General features: G+C 35.6%; 1 protein-coding gene across 2 annotated transcripts in view; it reads left to right on the top strand.

The window, feature by feature from the left end:
- The window catches only part of ESF1 (ESF1 nucleolar pre-rRNA processing protein homolog), a 66,418-nt gene that overhangs the window by 37,979 nt on the left and 6,955 nt on the right, over positions 1–21,484 (top strand). For both annotated transcript variants that reach the window (XM_043602903.1, XM_043602904.1), the window contains exons 10-11: positions 12,217–12,338; positions 16,116–16,203. In XM_043602903.1, the coding sequence (XP_043458838.1) occupies positions 12,217–12,338; positions 16,116–16,203 (210 nt within the window). The remainder of the gene's footprint in view (positions 1–12,216; positions 12,339–16,115; positions 16,204–21,484) is intronic.

Genomic DNA, 21,484 nt, shown 5'->3' with positions numbered 1-21,484 from the left:
CTGGTGCAGCCACTCTGGAAAACAGTATGACAGTTCCTCAAAAAATTAAAAATACAACTACCCTACAACCCAGCAATTGCACTACTAGCTAATTTATCCAAAGGATACAAAATGCTGATTCAAAAAGGCACATGAACCCCAATGGTTATAGCAGTGCTGTCAACAATAGCCAAATTCTGGAAAGAGCCCAAATGTTCATTGACTGATGAATGGATAAAGAAGATGTGGTATATACATACATTGGAATTCTCGGCGATGAAAAAGAATGAAATCTTGCCATTTGCAACGTTGGGGATGGAACTAGAATGTACTGTGCTAAACTAAATAGCTCAGAGAAAGACAAATTCCATATGATTTCATTCATGTATGGAATTTAAGAAACACAATAGGTGAATATAGGGAAAGGGAAGGAAAAATAAAAAACAGAGAGGGAGGCAAACCATGAGAGACTCTTAAATACAAAGAAGAAACAGGGTTGCTAAAAGGGTGATGGGCATTAAGGAGGGTACTTGTTGGGATGAGCACTGGGTATTATATGTGAGTGATGAATCACTGGGTTTACCCCTTAAACCAGTACTACACTGTATGTTAACTAACTTGGTTTTAGATAAATAAATTTTAAGAATTAAATTAAAAATGAAAGAACATTACCAATATCTGTGGTCCTTTATGAGACTCCTCAGTTACAACCTCTTCCTTCCTCTACCAGAGGAAACTATGAAACTACATTTCATGTTAATCATTTTCTTTTTCTGTGTAATCATTTTACCACATATACATATATCCCTAAACAGTTTTGTTAATTTTGACCTTTATAAAAAGTATCTTCTCTGTATCCTTCTATCATTTACTTTTTTCTATTAACATTCTATTTTTTAGATTATCCATATCAATATATAAAGATATGGTCTATTAATTTTCACTATTACACAGAATTCCATTGTAGATATGTAACAATGTGGCTGTTCTATTGACAGTTATTATAGTTTATTCCTATCATAAACAATATCTTTGTGAACATTCTTGGACTTCTCACCTAGGAGCACACAGAGAGAGAATGCCTTAGGTATATGTAGAATTCCTTGGTTGTGGAACCTGCTCACAGTTACCTTGACTAGGTCGTGCTGAATTGTTTTCCCAGCTTTTACTCTAACCAGTAGTTTCCGTGAGTTCCCAAAGCTCTTTATCCTCATCTTTAATTGATATTGTCAGGCTTTTCAGTTTTTGCCAGTTGAATGTATAAGTAATGGTATCTCAGTATGGTTTTAATGTGTGTGTTACTCTCAAATATTTGTTGAGTTCCTGCCATGCGTGCCAGACTCTTCTTTTCACTGGACATGGAACACTGAACAGACTTTTATGGGGTCCTACATTTTAGGTTATGGAGGTTAGGAGAAAGGAGAGAAGGGGAGATAGAAAATGAATAGGTAAAATAATGAAGTGGTGATTAAGGGCTATAGAAACAAAAAGATAAAGTCTGGATGGGGAGTAGGAAGTTCAGGGGTGAGAGTAGGTAGTGATTTAAATAGGACCATCAGGAAAGGCTTCATTGAGAAAGTGGCATTTGCACAAAGACCTAATGGAAAGGACAGTACACACTAGTTGTTATCCTGGGACAGAGCATTTCAGGCAGAAAGAATAAATGCAAAAGCCTTTAGGGGGAGTATTTCTAATATGCCCAAGAACACTAAAGCAGAAGTGACTGGAGCAGAATGAACCAGGGAATGGAGAGTAGTAGAAAATGAGGGCAGAAAGGTGGCCAAATCACAGAAGGTTTTGAGACCTCTGGATGGACTTTAGTTTTTACTCTAAATGAAATGTGAAATGGAAGTGATATGACCTGACCTAAAGGATTGTTCAGGCATTTGCCTACTTACTAATGAGGAAAAACATCTCTTAGTGTTTCCTCATGTGAAATGCCTGTTCATGTATTTTGACTTATGTAGTATTTGTTTTCCTGAGTCATAGGAGTTCATATATTCTGTATTGGTCTCCATCAGTCATATATCTTCTACTTTGTGATTTTGTCTTTTATTCTTTATAGTATCTTTTGAAGAACAAAAAAAGGTATAGTCAAATTTATTAACCTTGTCTCTTTATTCTTTTATACCTCTGGTTCATATAATTTAATTATAATCCTTGGGTTAGGGCACTCTCATTGGTCCAGCATGGCCCTTTTATTTATTTATTTATTTATTTATTTATTTATTTATTTATTTATTTATTTATTTTTAACAGTAAGTGAATCCACTACAAAAGCTAGGGTCATGTAGTAACTTACATTTATCCTTTTGATCTCCCCTACTTCTCCATGTCTATTATAACCATCATCCACATCTTGGTATTCAATCCTTGGCTTTCCATTGTATATATTTCCATCTCATTCGTAAGTATTCCTAAGAAGTGTGAGTGCATAAAAAGGCATGAGGTACTAATGTATGCTACAAAGTGAATGAATCTTGAAAATATGCTAAGTAAAAGAAGCCAATCACAAAACACTACATATTTTATATGCAATATCCAGAATAAGAAACTCTATAGAGAAAGGAAGTAGATTAGTGGTTGCAGGAGGAGAGGGAGTATTTAAGAGTGTCCTGCTGCGGAGAGATAGAGTGTCTTTTTGAGGGGATGAAAATGTTCTAAAATTGACTAGTGATGGTTGCACATACTTGTGAGTATATTAAAAAACTATAGGGGCGCCTGGGTGGCGCAGTCGGTTAAGCGTCCGACTTCAGCCAGGTCACGATCTCGCGGTCCGTGAGTTCGAGCCCCGCGTCAGGCTCTGGGCTGATGGCTCAGAGCCTGGAGCCTGTTTCCGATTCTGTGTCTCCCTCTCTCTCTGCCCCTCCCCCGTTCATGCTCTGTCTCTCTCTGTCCCAAAAATAAATAAACGTTGAAAAAAAAATTTTTAAAAAAAACTATTGAATTATATAAATGGGTGAATTATATGGTATATTAAATACTATCTCACTAAAGCTGTTAATGTTAACATTGAGGGGAGGAGTGTGGATTTGTTGTAGATACTTAAAAATCTTTGGGGATTTTTTTTCATTCAACATCACATTCCTAAGATTTATCTCTGTTGTGTAGCTGTAGCTCATTTGATTATATATACCACAGTTTATATATCCATTCTCCTGTTGGATACATATTTGGGATGTTCTTTACTATGGTGAAACATGCTGTTATAAACATTTCTGTGCATCTTCTAGTACATGTTTAAGTTTTTCTGGGTATTTATCAAAGAGTGTAATTCCTGGGTCATAAGGTGTGTGAATGTTCACGGTTATAAGATGAAATACTAAATTCTTTTGTGCTGGTATTAAGTTTATACTCCTACCAGCATGCTTGATTTGCACTTCTCTTCTTACAAATGCAATTGAATATCTCTTCATGTATTTGTTGGACATACATGTTTCCTCCTCAGTGAAATACTCATAAATGTCTTTTGGCCAGTTTTCTGTTATATTGTTTGTGCTTTTTCTGCTGGCTTTTCATTCTTGATTTATTTTTCATAACAGTCCTTTGTCTTTTATAGGATTTTTGATAACAGTCCTTTGTCCTTCTTCAATATGAAACTCTTCCCCAGCCTCAACCCCTTGCCACACACTCTCTTGGAGGTTTATCTAATGAATAAAAGTTCTTGATTTTAATATTGTTAAGTCAGTCATTATAGTTAATGGTTTCCGTGTTTCATCTAAGTAATCCTTTTCTATACAGATGAGACTGATATTCATCTTTATTTTCTACTAAAGGTAGAAAGTTTTGATGCGTTTGACATTTAAGTCCTTGGTTCATCAGGAATTGATGTTTTATATGATATAAGGTAGACATCCAGTTTCATCTTCTTCTACATGAATTTTTTTAAATGTTTATTTTTGAGGGGCGCCTGGGTGGCGCAGTCGGTTAAGCGTCCGACTTCAGCCAGGTCACGATCTCGCGGCCCGTGAGTTCGAGCCCCGCGTCAGGCTCTGGGCTGATGGCTCAGAGCCTGGAACCTGTTTCCGATTCTGTGTCTCCCTCTCTCTCTGCCCCTCCCCCGTTCATGCTCTGTCTCTCTCTGTCCCAAAAATAAATAAATGTTGAAAAAAAATTAAAAAAAAAAAAAAAATAAATGTTTATTTTTGAGAGAGTGTGAGCGGGGGAGGGGCAGAGGGGGGGGGGGGGACAGAGGATCTGGAGCAGGCTCCACACTGACATCAGTGAGCCAGCTGCAGGGCTCAAACCCACAAACCATGAGATCATGACCTGAGCTGAAGGTGGACACTCAACCAATTGAAGGTGGGCTCTCGACTAACTGAACCCCTACATAGAGTTTTTTTTTATCCTGTTCCATTTATTAGATAATCTCCCCTTTTCCCCAATAATCTGACCTATCACCTCTGTCATGTACCAGAGTTTCAAAACTGCATGGATCTTGTCTATATTGAATATATTCTGCATAAACAAAACAAACAAACAAACAAAACTGCCTGGATCTATTGCTGGGCTCTCTGTTTTATTAGTTAATCGGTCTATCCCTGGACTAGTACCACACTTCTTAAACTGGATAAAGAGTACAAATGACCCCCATATATACCCTGCCCCCCCAGAACAATTGGTTGAAGGCTCTTTGAAGAAAGCAAACTCCAACAACAACAACAAACCACTTGCGAGTACTGAAGTTTGCAGTATTTTCAGGGCAGAGCCAAAATTCAGTTAAAGCAAGATGATGAAGAAAATGTTCAGAGATCTAATAATTGAGTTTTTACTGTTAATGCACTGTTAATTCCAGAGATTTAGTGGTAGAGAGTGGAGGGAAGAAGAGATAGTAGCAGAAAAGTAGATGTATAGTTAACTTCTGAGATTAAGAACATGGGAGATTAGGGGGGACCTGATGATTAGGGGCTTTTTGGGGTGACCAAAAATAGGGATAAAAAGCACAGAGATTATTCCTGGTGGGTTCAAGGCGGATTTTGGTGGTGAGGCTGTGAGTATTGAAGATTAGGGAAGGAGGGGTATCTACTTCTGTTGCCATGGATGCACCAAGGTAGTCCCCCCACTTAACCCCATTCTGGGGAGAGGCAAATTTACTGTGTATCACAAGACTCCCCCTTGACTCCTGTTGGCAATTACAGGTGAGGAAGCCAGTATAACTAAAGAACACACCATCTTAATTCCATGTCCCAGGGGCCCACTTCTGAACCCTGCTAGGAAAGGGTTGCCTTTCTCCACAGTGCTATCTTTTGTCCCTGGCTTTTAAGATACCTTAGTGTTCTAGGGTTTCATTTTGGTTTATCTAGATCATATTTTTGCTTGGTAGCTTTAATCTTGTGTAGAGTTAACAGGATACCCACAGTCTTGAAGATTATTATCTTTCATCGGTTCTGAAAACTTCTCATTTTCTCTTAAAATATTGTGTTTTCCTCATGTTCTCTATTTTTTCCTTATGGAAATCTCATTTGATATGTGTGGTACCTTCTCATTCTATCTCTGATAACTCACATGTTCCATACTTTTGAACCTATGAAGCATGCTGGGTAATTGCTTCAGTTTGTCTTTCAGTTCATTCATTTTTTTTCTTTACCTCTGTATAGGCTGCTGTTTAACTTGGCTGTTGACTTTATTATTTCAGTTATATGTTTCATTTGAGGAAGTTTTGTTTCCAAATCTGTCTCATATTTTTGATAATCTTATCTTTTAATTTTCTCTTTTGTTTTTTTTAATGTGCTGATTTCTTATTCTGTATCTGATAATTCCAAAATCTCTAGCTGTTATAGATTTGGCTTTTGTATTATTTTGTTTCTGCGGACTCTGGCTCGTATTGGCTTTTTATTGTGATCTCATTGTTCTGGGATCCATCTTTACCTATGGGAATTCTCAGAGGCCTGGGTCAAAAGTACTTCTACAGAGAGTGCTTTAGAAAGTATTTGCCAGACGCCTAAGGGCGCTTCCATTCCAAGACCAATTGAAACCAAATTTTTGGTTTGAGGTATTTGGGGCCACACAGATAGTGTGAATTCTAGCCACAAACCCATGGATTTGTAGGCTTGTGGTTATAAATTCTCTGGGGAAAAAAACATGTTTTTACTTCCCTTGTTCTGCTCAAAGCCAAAGCCCAAAAAGGCATGTATTCATTCCCTCTAAATTTTTGGAGGAGGGGCAGCACCCACTGAAGGTACCCTTAAGGATCCTGGCTTCAAGGTAGTGGTCTCTGATAGGAACTTCCACCATAATCAGACACTGAACATTGCCTCTTGCCTCCTTGGCTAACAGCCCATTAAAACCCAAGATCCATGCTAGACCATAACGGATGGATGTATGTCCCCAAGGGAAAGTCCTTGCTTCTGAGCTAGTATAACGTTTCTGTTTGAGCTTTCTTATTGTGACTAGACTCCAAAAAATCCCCTTTGTTTCCTTACATCTTAGCCCTTCTTAAAAGTTATGTATTACCTTTCTACCTTGTCTGTAAACATTACATGTAAAAAATAAGGGTAGAATAAACAGTTGTCATTCCTCTTTGCCATAAATTAAATAGCAAAATGGCTTCATCAGAGTTAGCCAGAATTTTATTCTGTTATTATTAGGACAGCTTGTTATTATATACATTGTGATTACAAACTACTTGAAAGGGAAAAAAAAAAAAACACAAAAAACAAAGTACAGACAAATACAGAAAACAATAGCTCCCTAATGAGGCCCAGATGTCTTGTATTTGAAGTCGGCTTTTTAAGAACATTCAATTCTAAGAAGTGAGGACAGCTTGGTTCATAATAAATTGAAAATACTTATAAATGGAAGGCATCACTCTTAAGGGAGAGTAAAAGATTTAGAAGAGCTTAGAGTATAAGCTCAAATTCAAGGCAAATGTAAAATAGTTGCTACCCACTGATAGTTTTTAGACATTCAGCAACAACAAAAAACATTAACATGTATTCATTCAGTACATACTTTTTAGGTATTTTCTATGGATACCTCATTGAATGCTTTGGGAGATACAGAATTAAATGTTATGGGAGAAGCCATTTCCAGTCTAAGTAGTTTATCTATACCCTTTTATCCTTATTATCTTTATTATGTTGTTTCCACATAGTAGGTATAACCATATTGTAACAGTATTAAGTGTGTACAAGGAGCATTTGTATCAGTTCTATCTGGTTGATAATTCTTACTGTTTACTATTGTTCCCCGAACTAGTTATTTTACTTTTTAGTTTCAGGCATTGTTGCCCTCTATCTATAGGTTGGGAACAAATTTGACTTGTTTATCCTTTCATTTGTACTTTTCTTTTAACAGACATTAGGTGTCTGTTTAGGTCCTCCACTAGCCACCAGGGTACTCTTGCGAGGCCAGGGGGGAAACAAGCTATGGTCTCTATCTTCACGAGGCTTACAAGCTAGTAAAGGAGGCAGCCATTAATAATAATTTTAAAAATCACACAAGTATGAAGTTGCAACTGTGATAAATGGTATAGAATAAAAGAATATAGTACTGTAAGAATTTAAGAAAGAGGGATTTACAGAGGTTAAAAAAAAGAAATTATGAACCAGATTCTGAACATGTTCTAAACAATTTCTTGTTCTGAACAAGTCTTAAACCAAGTTCAAAACATATCAAGTATTTACCTTTCTTATTTCAAAGGTTGATAGTTTGACTTATCCAGTATGCTTTAAGGATACCTAAGTACATAATGACTTGATTATTGTGGAGAAAAAAATACCACCGGGAAGATCCTCATTACTCACATGGACCAAGTATTCCTGTAACTTCTATTATATAAGTAAATGTGTTCTTCCCTCTGCCTACCCCATTGAGGATAACTGGCCCATTTGAACAGATACCTTTGATTTCAGTGTTCTTCAGGAGATGGCTGGTGGTTTTCCTCTAAAACCCTTATACATAGAATGAATTCCAAGTTGGGAGTTCTCTCTGATGGTGGTGGTGGTGGTAGTTAGTTACATTTTAAAAACTGCTTTTGGAATTACAACCATGAATAAAGATTGAGTCATTAAATGTTCATAAGTATTCTCAATGGATCCTAAGTCCTCACTTAAATAAAAAGTGCCAGTTTCAGCCTATATCAGAAATCTTAAAATATGCATTTTGTTTTTATAAACAAAACCAACTATACTACCTACTTGAGTTAAGTTATTCATGTCCTGCCCCTTGAAGACTTCAAATATTTCAAATGAGTAAGGTCAAGAGAAATATATAGTCTTGTTTTAGTGGATTTTAAAAACATATTTGAGGGGCGCCTGGGTGGCGCAGTCGGTTAAGCGTCCGACTTCAGCCAGGTCACGATCTTGCGGTCCGTGAGTTCGAGCCCCGCGTCGGGCTCTGGGCTGATGGCTCAGAGCCTGGAGCCTGTTTCCGATTCTGTGTCTCCCTCTCTCTCTGCCCCTCCCCCGTTCATGCTCTGTCTCTCTCTGTCCCAAAATTAAATAAACATTGAAAAAAAAAATTAAAAAAAAAACAACATATTTGAAAGTATTTTTGTATATATGCAAACTACCAAAATAATTTTGAATGGATTGTACATAAGTTATTGTCATAATTGAATCATCTGTTTGTGGCTGGCTTTGAAAGAGTTTTTTTACCCCTTATTTGTAGGATTATTGAGTTATTTTTAACTAATTCAGCAGTCCTTGGCTATACACTTAAACTTTTTAAAAACAAATTTGTGCAAAACTAAAAACAGTTATAATGAAGTTGTTTTTTAGTCACATAGTGGCTTCTCTCAAATGAAGCTAAAACTGTCTGAAGAATGTTCTTGTGCATATGCCAAGAGGCTTCTGGGATGGACATATTTTTAAGAACCAGAGCATAAACAACTGTGATCTGTGGCAAGAGATATAAATGACCTCATGATGACAATGAAAACAAAGCATTTTTAAGTTATCATGGTGTTGTGTTCATTCACTGCAATGTGTTTGTCATTCTACTTAATACACATTTGGTGTATTAAGTGAGAGCCAGGCAAAAAAATTACAGACTGTATTGAACTGAAGATAACTATTTCTTTGTTGTTATAAACCAACTAAATACCAGAAAAAAAGTTTAAAATATTTTCTGAGAATAATATTTCATGAATTTTCTACAACTATAGGTCCTTAAACACACATACCCAGACCACTTTGGGATAAAGGCCATTTATTTATATCCTAAAGTTTTGATTCATTTTCTGTTGGAGAGAATATGTTCCAAACTTACAAGATCAAACAGTTGGCTTGAAATAAGAATTCCTCCTTCAAGACAGATCAATTAAGTGTTTATTAAGTACTTACTATGTGTCTGGCACTATGTTAAATATTATGGAATACAAAAGAAGGTGACTTTAGCTGCCTTTGGTTTAGTTGGAAGAAAACTCTAAAGTAAAATAGATGTTATATAATCAAGTACCAAATAAAATAATATATAACTTCTCTGATACAAGTAATGAAATAGCCCTTCTTTTCAGAAATGACTTCTAATCATTGTTTAGAACAGTGGTTCTCAACTAGAGGTAATTTTGCTCCCAAGAAGACATTTGGCAATATCTGGAGACATTTTTATTTTCATGACTGAAGCTATTGGCATCTACTGGATAATGCAGAGATATTGATAAACATCCTTACAACTACAGGATAGTTCCTCACTACAAAGAATGATCTGGTCCAACATGACAGTAGTGCTGAAGTGAGGAATCCTGCTATAGAACCTACAAATGTCACGTGCTAATAATAAGTTTTGAAGTTATGGGAGCTGGCCTCCTGTTTTCCCGTAGACCTCTACTGCACCTGTAAATGTTCTTTGCCTGAGACCCTTAGATCCTTATATAGAAATGACCTTTGAGTATCCATAAGCCCCTGAATGCTGTATGCAAGTGTTTCCAGTACAGTGTTTCAGAGAGAGATTCTATATCTTATCAAATTCTCAAGGTACCCATGTTCCAAAGAATGTTAAGACCCTACATGTGTAGTAGAAGTTCATAGTGATTGAGACACATCAAAACAATGTCCTAGTTACTTAAAAGAGACAATGGTATGGAGCTTTCCTCAGCATCATTCTAAGCATCACGTTAAGCTTCAGGGATCAAAATTAAACAATACTTTTTGGTGGAAAAAAAAGTCTCTAAGTATATCAATTTAATATTTAGGAATAATAAAATCTTTCTTAGTGTTTGAAGAAATTATACTATAATACCTTAAGATTATTTAAACATCTTATTTAATAATACAATACTGTGCATGTAGAATTAGACTAGACTGATTGCATGCTAACCCACAGGCATAATATATAAACCTACTATTTTATTATTTGAAATCAATGTCTTTTGTCAGGATTTGTTGCTTTCTCCCAAATGAGGGTCCCAATTTACATTTCCTTAGTGCTGTGTATCTTGATTCAGTCAGAGATCTGGACATCATTTTATACAGTTCACATTTCTCTTACAAATGGTTAAGTAAAGTGAATTGTATTTTTCTCATAAGAAACATCTTTGAATTGAGAGTTGTGGTTCTGATTTGGCATGCAATAAATCAGAGATCTTACCAACAGTATCTCATAAAAACAAATCTACATAACCTTGAGTATGCATATAATTTAATACTTTTCTAAGTCATAGAAATTTGGAGATTAAGTCTTGGCTTAAAAGCCAAGGAAGGGACCTTAGAGATCATCTATTCCAGCTGTTTCAGGCTGTTCTTTGAGGCACAAGACCCAAAACACTACTTTTAGTTGTTATGTATTTGGACTTCTACCAGATATTTTCTTTGAGGGGGAAAAAAAAGGTGTATGTGGGTGGGAGGGTTGCATGCTTCTGATCTAGACCAACCGCTCTTTGCAGATAAAGAAACTGAGACCCAAAGCTTTTGATTTTATTCATCCACTATATACATTTCTTTTCTCTGGGTCAGACCAGCATTTTATATGTATCTGGCCATGGTATAGAGGATAGCCAGGCAATTACAGTCATGTAGCTTCCTAGCTGTACGTTCTTAGGCAAGTTGCTGAATGTTCTTAGTCTCAGTATACTTACCAGGAAAAAAAAAAAAAAAAGAATTGTTATATCCTTAGGATTGTTTTCACCTTAGAATTTAGAAAATATCTGGGAAGATGATCTGGATTGACCGTGACTCTCTTAAAAAGCATTTTGAATCATTCCACTAATATTTTTCTGAAATGAATATTGTGTCATCTAAATATTGAAGCTGCCTCCTCCCCAGATTGAACCATGATGTCCAGAAAATACTGTAAAGTAAAACAAACATCTTTATTATCAAAGGTGACAGCACCAATAATCACATTTCCTTTATTTTGGCAGTAGTGAGGGTCTTCATGGATGGTAGGTCAGCCTCAGGGCTTTTTCTTCCCCACTTTCACTCCTGTCCAGATATTACATAAGCCTTGTAGAAACACAAGTTAGGTACTGCAGAATATAAGAAATAGAGATGAAGTATTTATAGATGAAGTACAAGAGCAAATGACAACATTGAAAGAGGTAAACCATACAAAGTGGAATCAGAACTTGGTGGTCCTTTTGATCTTAAGGATGTATTTCACAGAGTAGTTGAGAGATTATGAGAACTCTTTCCTCCTGGCCTATTTCAACAAGGATTGCCTTACTAATCAATTTTTGATAGTCACCTATAGTTACCAGAGAATGCAGTCTTTTATTTGGGCAACAGAGCAATTAGATATAATTATGTTAAAGACCACTTACCATTTACTATTAAAAGTGAATGATTAGTTGTGTCCTGAGAAGATTTTGTTCCAGGATTTTTCTTAGAGTCTCAAAGCAATTTAAGTATAGAGAAATAAAATTTAAACCTAAATAAAGGATTTTTCTTTAGTGGTTTGACTGCATATCAACTTGCTGGGTTTGCTTACTTATTTATTTTGGTTTGGTTAAGTTTATTATTGTTTGTTATTAGGAAATAGCATTGATATGATTTGATCCTATATTACTCTGATTTTGGAGTTACATAATTCAGTATTGTATTTTATTTTGTTACTCTGTTAAATATCTGTAAGTGATCTTTTTGGTGAATTATATTTTCAACTGAATGAAGATAATAACATTTTATTTTTTTATTTTATTTTTTTTTAAATATATGCTTTTATTTTACCTAAGGACGAGGGAAGCTTCTTTTTGTAGAATATAGAACTATATCCAGCTAATGTATGAAAAGGGACAGCATAGAATTTAAAATAAGATAATAACATTTTAAACTGAACTCTATTTGTGTTTTTTCTTAGGTCTGAAAGAAAGTGCAGAAGAGATGGTGAGAAACAAATTGGAAGGAAAAGATAAACTGACCCCTTGGGAACAATTTTTAGAGAAAAAGAAAGAGAAGAAAAGACTGAAAAAGAAACAAAAGGTATCAATGATAATTTTGGGCAAATATTTATTGAACAACAATCATGTATCAGAAGATAGCAGAAGATATCAGAAGATAGATAGCTAACCACTCACTAGAGTAGGCCATGTTATCACAATTTTAAGAAAGAGGAAAGGGAAAACCCAATAGCTTAAGTGTTTTCTGCAAAGCTACATAATGAGGTACAAATCCTAATAAAAGCCCAGAGCCACTTTAACTACTGTGCTCTAGTATTTTACATTTACATGCTACCTAAATAAAATAAACAGCTTAATTGATACCTAGATATAAAACAGTTTGGTTCTGTTTCTATTTTTGAGAAAAATATGCATACAGATTCTTCTACTTGAGGATATATACACATAGAAATTTTTAACATGCATGAATTTTTTTTCTACATTTGTGTTTCTCAACCTGAATTTTTCATTTTTCAGTATTAATCATATGAATCTTTTAACATCTTGTCATTAAATCCCTTTAATTAAGCCTATTTCCTCTGTGCTAATATGTTGTCTTGAAAAATCTGTTTGACTCCCATTATTTGGGGATAATATCTTTTCCACAGAGTCCTTAGTAACAGCAGAGACCACTTAATGGTTTTTGCTGCTAAAAATGCTCTATCTTGTCACTGAAATGTAGCATTCTAGCAGTACAGTTATTGCCTTAAGATAATATCAGTAATCACAGAATTTTGCAACTTTAGTAATCTTAAACGATTAGTTCTAGTCCAATCTTGATGCTTTATAGTTGTTGGAAATTAAGTGATTCATCTCCAGATACACAGCTTATTAATGGCCAAGCTGAGACCAGAATCCAGATCTCTCACTCCAGTGTCCTTTCCACTATACCGTATTCTCTAAATATACTACATAAGCTTGTCCTTTTGATGCAGCTGTGACTTTCAGTGCTTGTGAAGATGGAACGCTGCAAAATTGAATGATGCACTGGAGGGATTTTTAATACTCCTCTATTTAGTCAGTGTTTCTGGAAATAGATAATACAATGAGGATAAAGGGTAAAAACCCTGTCCCCCCTCTTCCTTAGAACTTCTTTTAAAACTAAGCAGGAAGTAAAATATCTTCTAAATAGAATAATTTCACAAGTTATTAAGCCATCTGTGTACTGTAAAACTTACAACTGGGTCTTTTTGGGTCAATAAAGTAGTCTCTTGTTTCTGAGATCTTTAGTAGCTATTCTCTTTTATTTTCATTTGCTGGGCACTTTGAGCTTATCTTGTGCTTTTACTCTTTCCCTTCATTGGGCTAAGCCTGGACTCATTACTACCACTAGAAATATGTTTGTTGAGTGCCAGTTTGTTCTAGGCTCAGTGCTCTGTACTGGATCACTGCTGGATTCCACAGATCCCTTCCACCCGCAGGTTCTCGTATACAGAGGAGTTTCAAGAATTTCCTTCATATTAAAAATATTTTGCCCCTTTTCCTCACTGTGGCTTCCATTTTGACGTTGAAAAATTATTACTGAAGAAATGAATACATGTTTATATGCAATAATTGATGCAGCTAAAGTTTAGATCTAAAATCAGTGACGTGAGTAGATATGTAGTTATTCTATAATCTTTGTTAGAAAAATTTATTACTACTGAATCTATTTTAAGAGTTTGGTAAACAAAATTCATAGAAGCTCTTGCTCTTAAAAGGATATTAATATCAAAATGAATACTTTTTAGGGCTTGGTGGGTCTTCTTCAGCATGGAAGATAATATTTAACAGTATGTATTCTGAATATTTTTGTTAAAATGACTCACTTTTTAGATTCTTGGAAATAACCTCAATCTGGTTTGTCTGACCTCAGTTCACATGTCCTATTTATTATATAGGTTTGATTTTTTATTTAAGTATTCTAATTTAGTAGACAGTCTGTTCAAATTTGATTAGGAAAAATATTAACCAACACATTTGCTTAAAAATAGCCAAAGAGTTTTCAAGGGTGGATTATAGATAAAACAAAATAATTGTTAAAATTGGGTGATGAAAACAGGGGCTTCATTAAGCTGTCCTTACTGCTTTTGCATATGTTTTAATTTTCATAATAAAAAAAAATCACTTTCTTGGGGCACCTGCGTGGCTCAGTCGGTTGAGCATCTGACTTCGGCTCAGGTCGTGATCTCACAGCTCGTGAGTTTGAGCCCTGCGTCGGGCTCTGTGCCGACAGCTCAGAGCCTGGAGCCTGCTTCGGATTCTGTGTCTGCCTCTCTCTCTGCCCCTAACTCACTCGCATTCTGTCTCTCTCAAAAATAAATAAACATTAAAAAAAAATAAATTAAAAAAAATCACTTTCTTTAACCAGCAAATAAATTGTTATAAATAATTATTTACATGATAATCCACAATGTATAACTTCAAGCTGTTGATAGTCACTGCCATTTCTCAATTTTGTGAGAGATAAGGCCACATCTTTTCACTGATCACCCACATAAAAGTGTTCTTCTCTTTTGAATGTCTGTATCATTTCATTTTTGCTTCTTCTAGCACTTCCTATCTTGAACTGCTATTACTAATATATGTGTCTGTTTACGTGTCTAGCTTTTTTTTTATAGATTGTAAAATTTTTATTCATTTTAATTTTTTTAAATGTATTTATTTTTGAGAGTGTGAGTCGGGGAGGGACAGAGAGAGAGACAATCCCAAGCAGGCTCTTCACTGTCAGCACAGAGCTGAACACAGGGCTTGAACTCACAAACCATGAGATCATGACCTGAGCCAAAATCAGGAGTTGGACACTTAATCAACTGAGCCACCCAGGTGCCAGATTATAACTTTTTTAAAGACAGAAACCATGTATCTGATAACTTTCACTTTTCCCAACAACCCTACATAGCTTTATGCATTTATTAAATATTCCATAAATATTTATTTTTATCCATAAATATTTGTTGAAGAAACAAAAGAATGATCAGATAGGAGTTATTTTACAAATTAATTTTAAAAACTGGTTTCATTCTAGATTGTACTGTTTGATTTAAAAGAAATAAGATGTTGGGGCGCCTGGGTGGCTCAGTCGGTGGGTGTTCAACTTCATTCAGCTCAGGTCATGGTCTTGCAGTTTGTGGGTTCGAGCCCTGTGTTGGGCTCTGTGCTGACAGCTCAGAGCCTGGAACCTGCTTCAGATTCTGTGTCTCCCTCTCTCTCTCCGCTCCTCCCCCACTCACACTCTGTCTCTCTCAAAAATAAATAAACATTAAAAAAATAAAATTAAAAAAAAATAAAAGAAATGAGATGTGATATATATATTTACGGATATATGTATATACACAAAGTGGAATATTAGTGATCAAAAAGAATGAAATCTTGCCATTTGCAACAACATGGATAGAATTAGAGTGTATTGCACTAAGTGAAATAAGTCAGAAGACAAATATCATATGATTTCACTCATGAGAAATTTAAGAAACACAGCAGATGAACATAGGGGAAGGGAAAGACAAGATAAAAACAGAAAGGGAGGCAAACCATAAAAAACTTAAATACAGAGAACAAACTGAGGGTTGCTGGAGGGGTTGCTGTGGGGGGATAGGCTAACTGGGTTGATGGGCATTAAAGGAGGGCACTGTTTTGGATGAACACTGGGTGTTATATGTAAGTGATTAATTACTAAATTTTACTCTTGAAACCAGTACTACACTATAGGTTAACTAACTTGAATTTAAATTAAAAAAAAAAAAAATAGGGTACTTACATAAAAAAAGAAAAAGAAATGATAGGATTTTTCTTCATTGTCTTTGTAATAAACTGTATGTATTTTTATATTCACCTTAAGGCTCTTGCTGAAGAGGTCAGTGAAGATGAACTTCCCTCTGATGTTGATCTGAATGACCCATACTTTGCCGAAGAAATTACAAAAATAGGTAAGCCAGCCCATATTTGAGTTTTTAATTGGAATTTAAAGAAAGGTGACATGGGTAGAAGCAGTGTAAACTACTCATTCTCTTAAAATTCCTAGAATTTGTGTACCTCTTTTAGTGGCTTATAAGCAAGGTCTGTCCTTTGGGGTATAAACATCTATCCAGTTACAAAGGGTCAGCATACAAATAATTTCATTATAGGAGGCTTTGGTGATGTAATTGATTTAATGGTTTACTAGGGAATCCCTTTTTTGGAAATATCCTTGTAGACAGATTGACTATAAAAAGATGAGGGGAAAGGAAGTGATCTTCTTGTGTACTTACACTGCTTTTCTATGACATATCTCTAGGTCTTTACAAAGACTGAAAAAGTGAAAGTGTGAAATAAATTTGTTTATGTGGATGTGTGTATAAATTTCTTAGAATTTTTACATGGTGTTGTAGCATGAAAGCTTTTCTGCTCAAATATACAAAAACATCTATGTTTCATTTATCCATTTTTACATTTATCCTGCTTCATCATTGTAGATGAAAGCCAGCTTCCTCCCCTTTTACCTTGGATCCCAGAACTATCTGGTATTTGATTTCCTGTATCCAAGGAGCTTTGTTTCCATCATATATGCACTGCTCATTCTTTCCCTAATGCTTTCATTCTTACCTTTTGGTTATGTGTAAATGTGTGTGGTAAGGTTCAGCCCATACATACACAAGTCAGTACAGAGACTACTATAAGCATTTTCCATTTGTTCTCATGCATTTTGCCTTTTTCCTGATCAGAATACCACACACATGAACTCCAAAAGGCTTACTCCTGGAGCAGCTCCAAGCTGGCATTGTAAAGAGAAGGATTTTATGAAGTTTCCCTGCTTCTTGTCCCTGGTGACTAGTGGGCCAGAATAGTTCTCAACAGGAAAGTCAAAATTGCTCAAAATTATTTCCTGGTTGTTACAGCCTTTTAGCACTCGCATTTTTTTTTTTTTTTTTGATGAAAAAGGAGATCAAGATGAATAAAGTATTATAGGATGTCAGATTCTTAGGAATTGGAAAGGGAAATGGAAACTTAGCATATTCTGCTTTTTATCATACCTGAGCGGTCATTTCTAGAAGATGATGGATTTTAGCCTTATCCTCTGCTTTCAGAAAACCAAGTTTATAATGGAGAAATGCAAAACATTATAGTTTCCTTGTTCTCATTCCAAAGTGCTTCATTTGGCATGTACAGTCTGGTCAGATTGTAGAACTCAGGGCAGGATTCAAAGAGTAAGTTAAATTGTTTGATGGCTTGGGGTGGCTTGTGTCTTGGAATCAGCACATGTAAATTGTGAATAAGCTCTCACTAAAGGTAGTAGCAGAAGTTCCAAGGAAAAGTGTAGATAAAATTTGTTTGCTTTCAATATACTTTTGATTTCAGAATAAATCCTAAGAGTAATTATTTGTATCTGGGCTTAAGTTGTTTCTTTAAAGGGAAAAGAAAAACAGAAAGGCTGAGAATTTTTTTTTTTTTACATAAATTTTAGGACAAAAAAAATGTATCTTGCCATGTCTGTTTATTCATACTGTCAATAAATATTGCCTCCTCGGTGCTGGACACTCTGCTAGGCTAGAGATATAACAGTAATAATACAAGCACGGTTATGTTTCTTGAGAAGTCTGTGGTATTAAGGAAGTCATGCTAAACAGGTAAACAGATAAGAATATTGTAAGATATTGTAAGATCAGTGTCTTAAAGAGAATAGGGTAAGAGTGCCTGTGTGGCTCCATCGGTTAAGTGTCTGACTCTTGATTTTGGCTCAGGTCATGGTCTCACAGTTGTGGGTTTGAGCCCCACATGGGGCTCTGCACTTACAGCATTGAACCGGCTTGGGATTCTCTCTCCCTCTCTCTCTGCCCCTTCCGTGTTTTCTTTCTCTCTCTCTCCTTTTCTCTCTCTCTCTCTCTCTCTCTCTCCCCCACCCCCAAATAAACAAACTTTAAAGAATATAGCCTAATATAGAGGATAAAACTGGGAGGAAGGAAGAGTAGCTTACTTTAGACACAGAGGGGGGCCAAAAAAAAAAAAAAAAAAGACTTTTCCAAGGTGGTGACATTTGAGTAAGACCTGTAGAATAAGAAGGAGTCAGGCATAAAGAAAACAAGGGAAAAGTAGGTATACAGGCTGTGAGGTGAGAAAGAACTTGTGTTGGAGAAATTGAAAGACCCAATGTGACTGGAAAATGGTCAGAGGAGTTTGATAGGAGGCCAGGCTGGGACACAGGATCAACCCTGCATGGCCTTGTGTCATGGCAACACATTTTGATTTTACTCTCCTAACAGTAGGAAGCCACTGAAAGGTCTTTAAGCAAGAACACGACATGATCTGGTGTATATGTTGGTTCCTGTCAAGAGAACAGATTGAAGAAAAGGCATCAGTGAGAGCTGAGAGACCAGGCTTTTCAAGAGGTGATACTGGTTTAGGTAGCATGCCAGTAATGGAATTGGAAGGAAAAAAGTAAATGGAATTCTAGATATATTTTAGACATACACTTGTGGACTTACTTGAATAAGGAAGAAATTTAGCAGAACTAGATTTTTGTTTTGAGTCTCTAGAAGAATATTCTTCCATTTACTGAGTTAGGAAGGAATGTAAAAACAGTAGGTTTGGGTGGGAAGTAAGGTCAATAGTTCCATTTGGGGTATAATCACTTTGAGATGTATTAGGTTACATTTATAAAGAAGTCTGGGTGATCAGCCAAAAAGTCAGTGCAGGTACAAACTTAGGAATCAATAGCATATAAATAGTATTTCAAACCATAGAACTGGAAGTTAAAAGCATTGGTAAGAGAGGAGGGTGCGTGATTGGGCTCTAGGTTGGGTAAAGCTTACACAAGGCACTATTACTCTGTCATACTGGAGAAGGTACTACTTGGAAGGTAGGGAGAAAGTTGAAGAAACTGAGAAGGAGCAGCTGTGGAATAGGAGGAAAAGCGTTAGTGTTTGGAAGGGTGTATAGTTCAAGTCCCATGGCTGAGCAGGACAGAGACATTTTAAGCCAGATGGACTTGGATACATTTGTAACACCTTTGCCCTTGGCAATCCCATAGAGCTAAACTTACATACTCTTCAAAATATGGAGGAATTGAGTTCATTGATTAATGCCAGACCTGATGTTTGGCTTGGGTTAGGAGCCAGTTGTGAGTACTAGAAATCTTTTCTCACTTTTCCTTCTGTTTTTCCCCTACACTATAAACTTGCTATAATTTTTTTCTAAACTACAAACTTGATATCAAATGAGAGGTTCAAAAATATGTATTTCTAGAATTAGTTAATAGTTAATTTTTACTCTTAGAAATGAAATACAGTTGACCCTGAACAACATGGATTTGAACTGTGAATCCACTTATACGTGGATTTTTTTTGTGAATGTAGTACAGTACTGTAAATGTATTTTCTCTTATGATTTTCTTGATAACATTTTTTATTTCCTCTAACTTTATCATAAAAATATAAATGTAGTAGGTACAAATATGCAAAATATGTGTTAATCGACTGTTTATGTTATTGGTAGGGTCTCTGGTTGACAGTAAGCTACTAGTAGTTAAGTTTTGTAGAAGTCAAAAAGGCACATATGGATTTTCAACCATGTGGGGGGTCAGTGCCCCAAACTTCTGTGTTGTTCAAGTATCAGCTGTATTGGAAAAATTTGTTTATTGCTGTCTAATTGCATAAACTCTTTAATAAGATTTTGTTTTTGAAGAAGGAGAGAAATAAAATACATCACATGTAAATATACCCTATTAAAATGTATCCTTTGTCTTGACAACCTAGATATTTGATAAACAATAAGCCATCCTGAAAATCTAATAATATGGTATACATACTTGATTCATTCAAACAGTATGATGAGTGCTTATATCCTACTGCTTGCATATGTTGGCTTGCAGTTTTAAAATGCTTTTATATGTACTCTGTCTTCTAATCCAAACTTCAGCCCACTTTATAGATGAGTAAATTGAAATTCAAAAAACATAGTTGAATTGCCCAAGGGCCAGTGGTAAATGGTAGAACTTGAGTTTAAATGGGCTCCCATTTTGTAACCCTACGAGTATGTTGTGAAGACCAAAGCCAGAGCCAAGGACCCATGTGTATAAGAAGTGGATATAGGGAACTGCTGGATTTCCCAGAAAAGCCAGAATGCCCAGGTCCAAAGGATGATTAACAATCTGTATCTGTTAATCTTGGAACTTGCTACAAAAACAGTGAATTGCAAGGGGCTTTATCACTCCCTTCTGGTCAGTACTGAGACCGCATTTGCCCTCCAGTGAATTCTTTTAACTGTTTTCCTAAGAAGTACTCAGCTAAACCCTCTGGAGGAAGTTTTTTATGAGAACGCTTCTCAGACATTACAAGTAATAGAATATGAAATTTCCTTTACAGATATTCCTTGTACAGGTCAACTTTTTTTACAACAAATCTTTTTCCATAGATGTATTCTGTTACATTTGTTGCTTAAAGAGATAGTAAGGATAGTAAGCCCCAGTAAGGATTGTTTAGATTTATTTTTTTAAGCCATTAACATCTGATTTTGAATCTCTGTCAATGTATTAGAATCATCCATATGTACTTTTTGCAGCAGTCCCAGGACATGTGGTTTTTTACTTGCCAGAAGATTTACTAAAAAATAAATACAACATTTCAGAACAGGGACTTTCATTTCCCTAGTACTCTTATCTAACTTAGGTCTGAAAACTTTCCAAGGAGAAAAAAAAATGTTTAAAAAAAAAAAAATAAGATATGCTCTCTTAATATGATCTTGTTAACAGTGCAGAAAGGATTTCTACACATTATTTATCTTCTGACTAAACAGTTCAGGCCGGCAGAGTAAATTCTTTGTGAGCAAAAAAATTTTTATCATGCTAAAATTGGATATTATTTTTAACCCTTACCATTTTGGAGATTCTTTTTCCTCCTTTGCTACAATCTTTCTTTCAAGTTTATTTTTATTACTTTTCACCAGGTTGTTATAAAATCTGGAACAGTTAGTTGTGGGTTCTTTGAAATCATTTCCCACAGTTGTATATGAAGATCTTTATCTCCTTTATGTATTAATCATATACAGCCTGTTTTTTTCCTGCCACGGGATGATCTTCTGCGTATGTCACTTGTCCATTCACTTCAGAAGGAACTCTTGCCTTGAGAACATAGGAGCAGAAGTAAACTTAGGGTGTGGAAGTCAGACCCTAAGAAACTAGAACCCTGATGATATATATATGGATATAGATACACATTCTTTAAAATAGAGAAAACG

This window comes from Prionailurus bengalensis, chromosome A3, assembly GCF_016509475.1.
Source record: "Prionailurus bengalensis isolate Pbe53 chromosome A3, Fcat_Pben_1.1_paternal_pri, whole genome shotgun sequence".
Lineage (NCBI taxonomy): Eukaryota > Metazoa > Chordata > Mammalia > Carnivora > Felidae > Prionailurus > Prionailurus bengalensis.
This window is presented reverse-complemented; position numbering and strand designations above follow the sequence as displayed.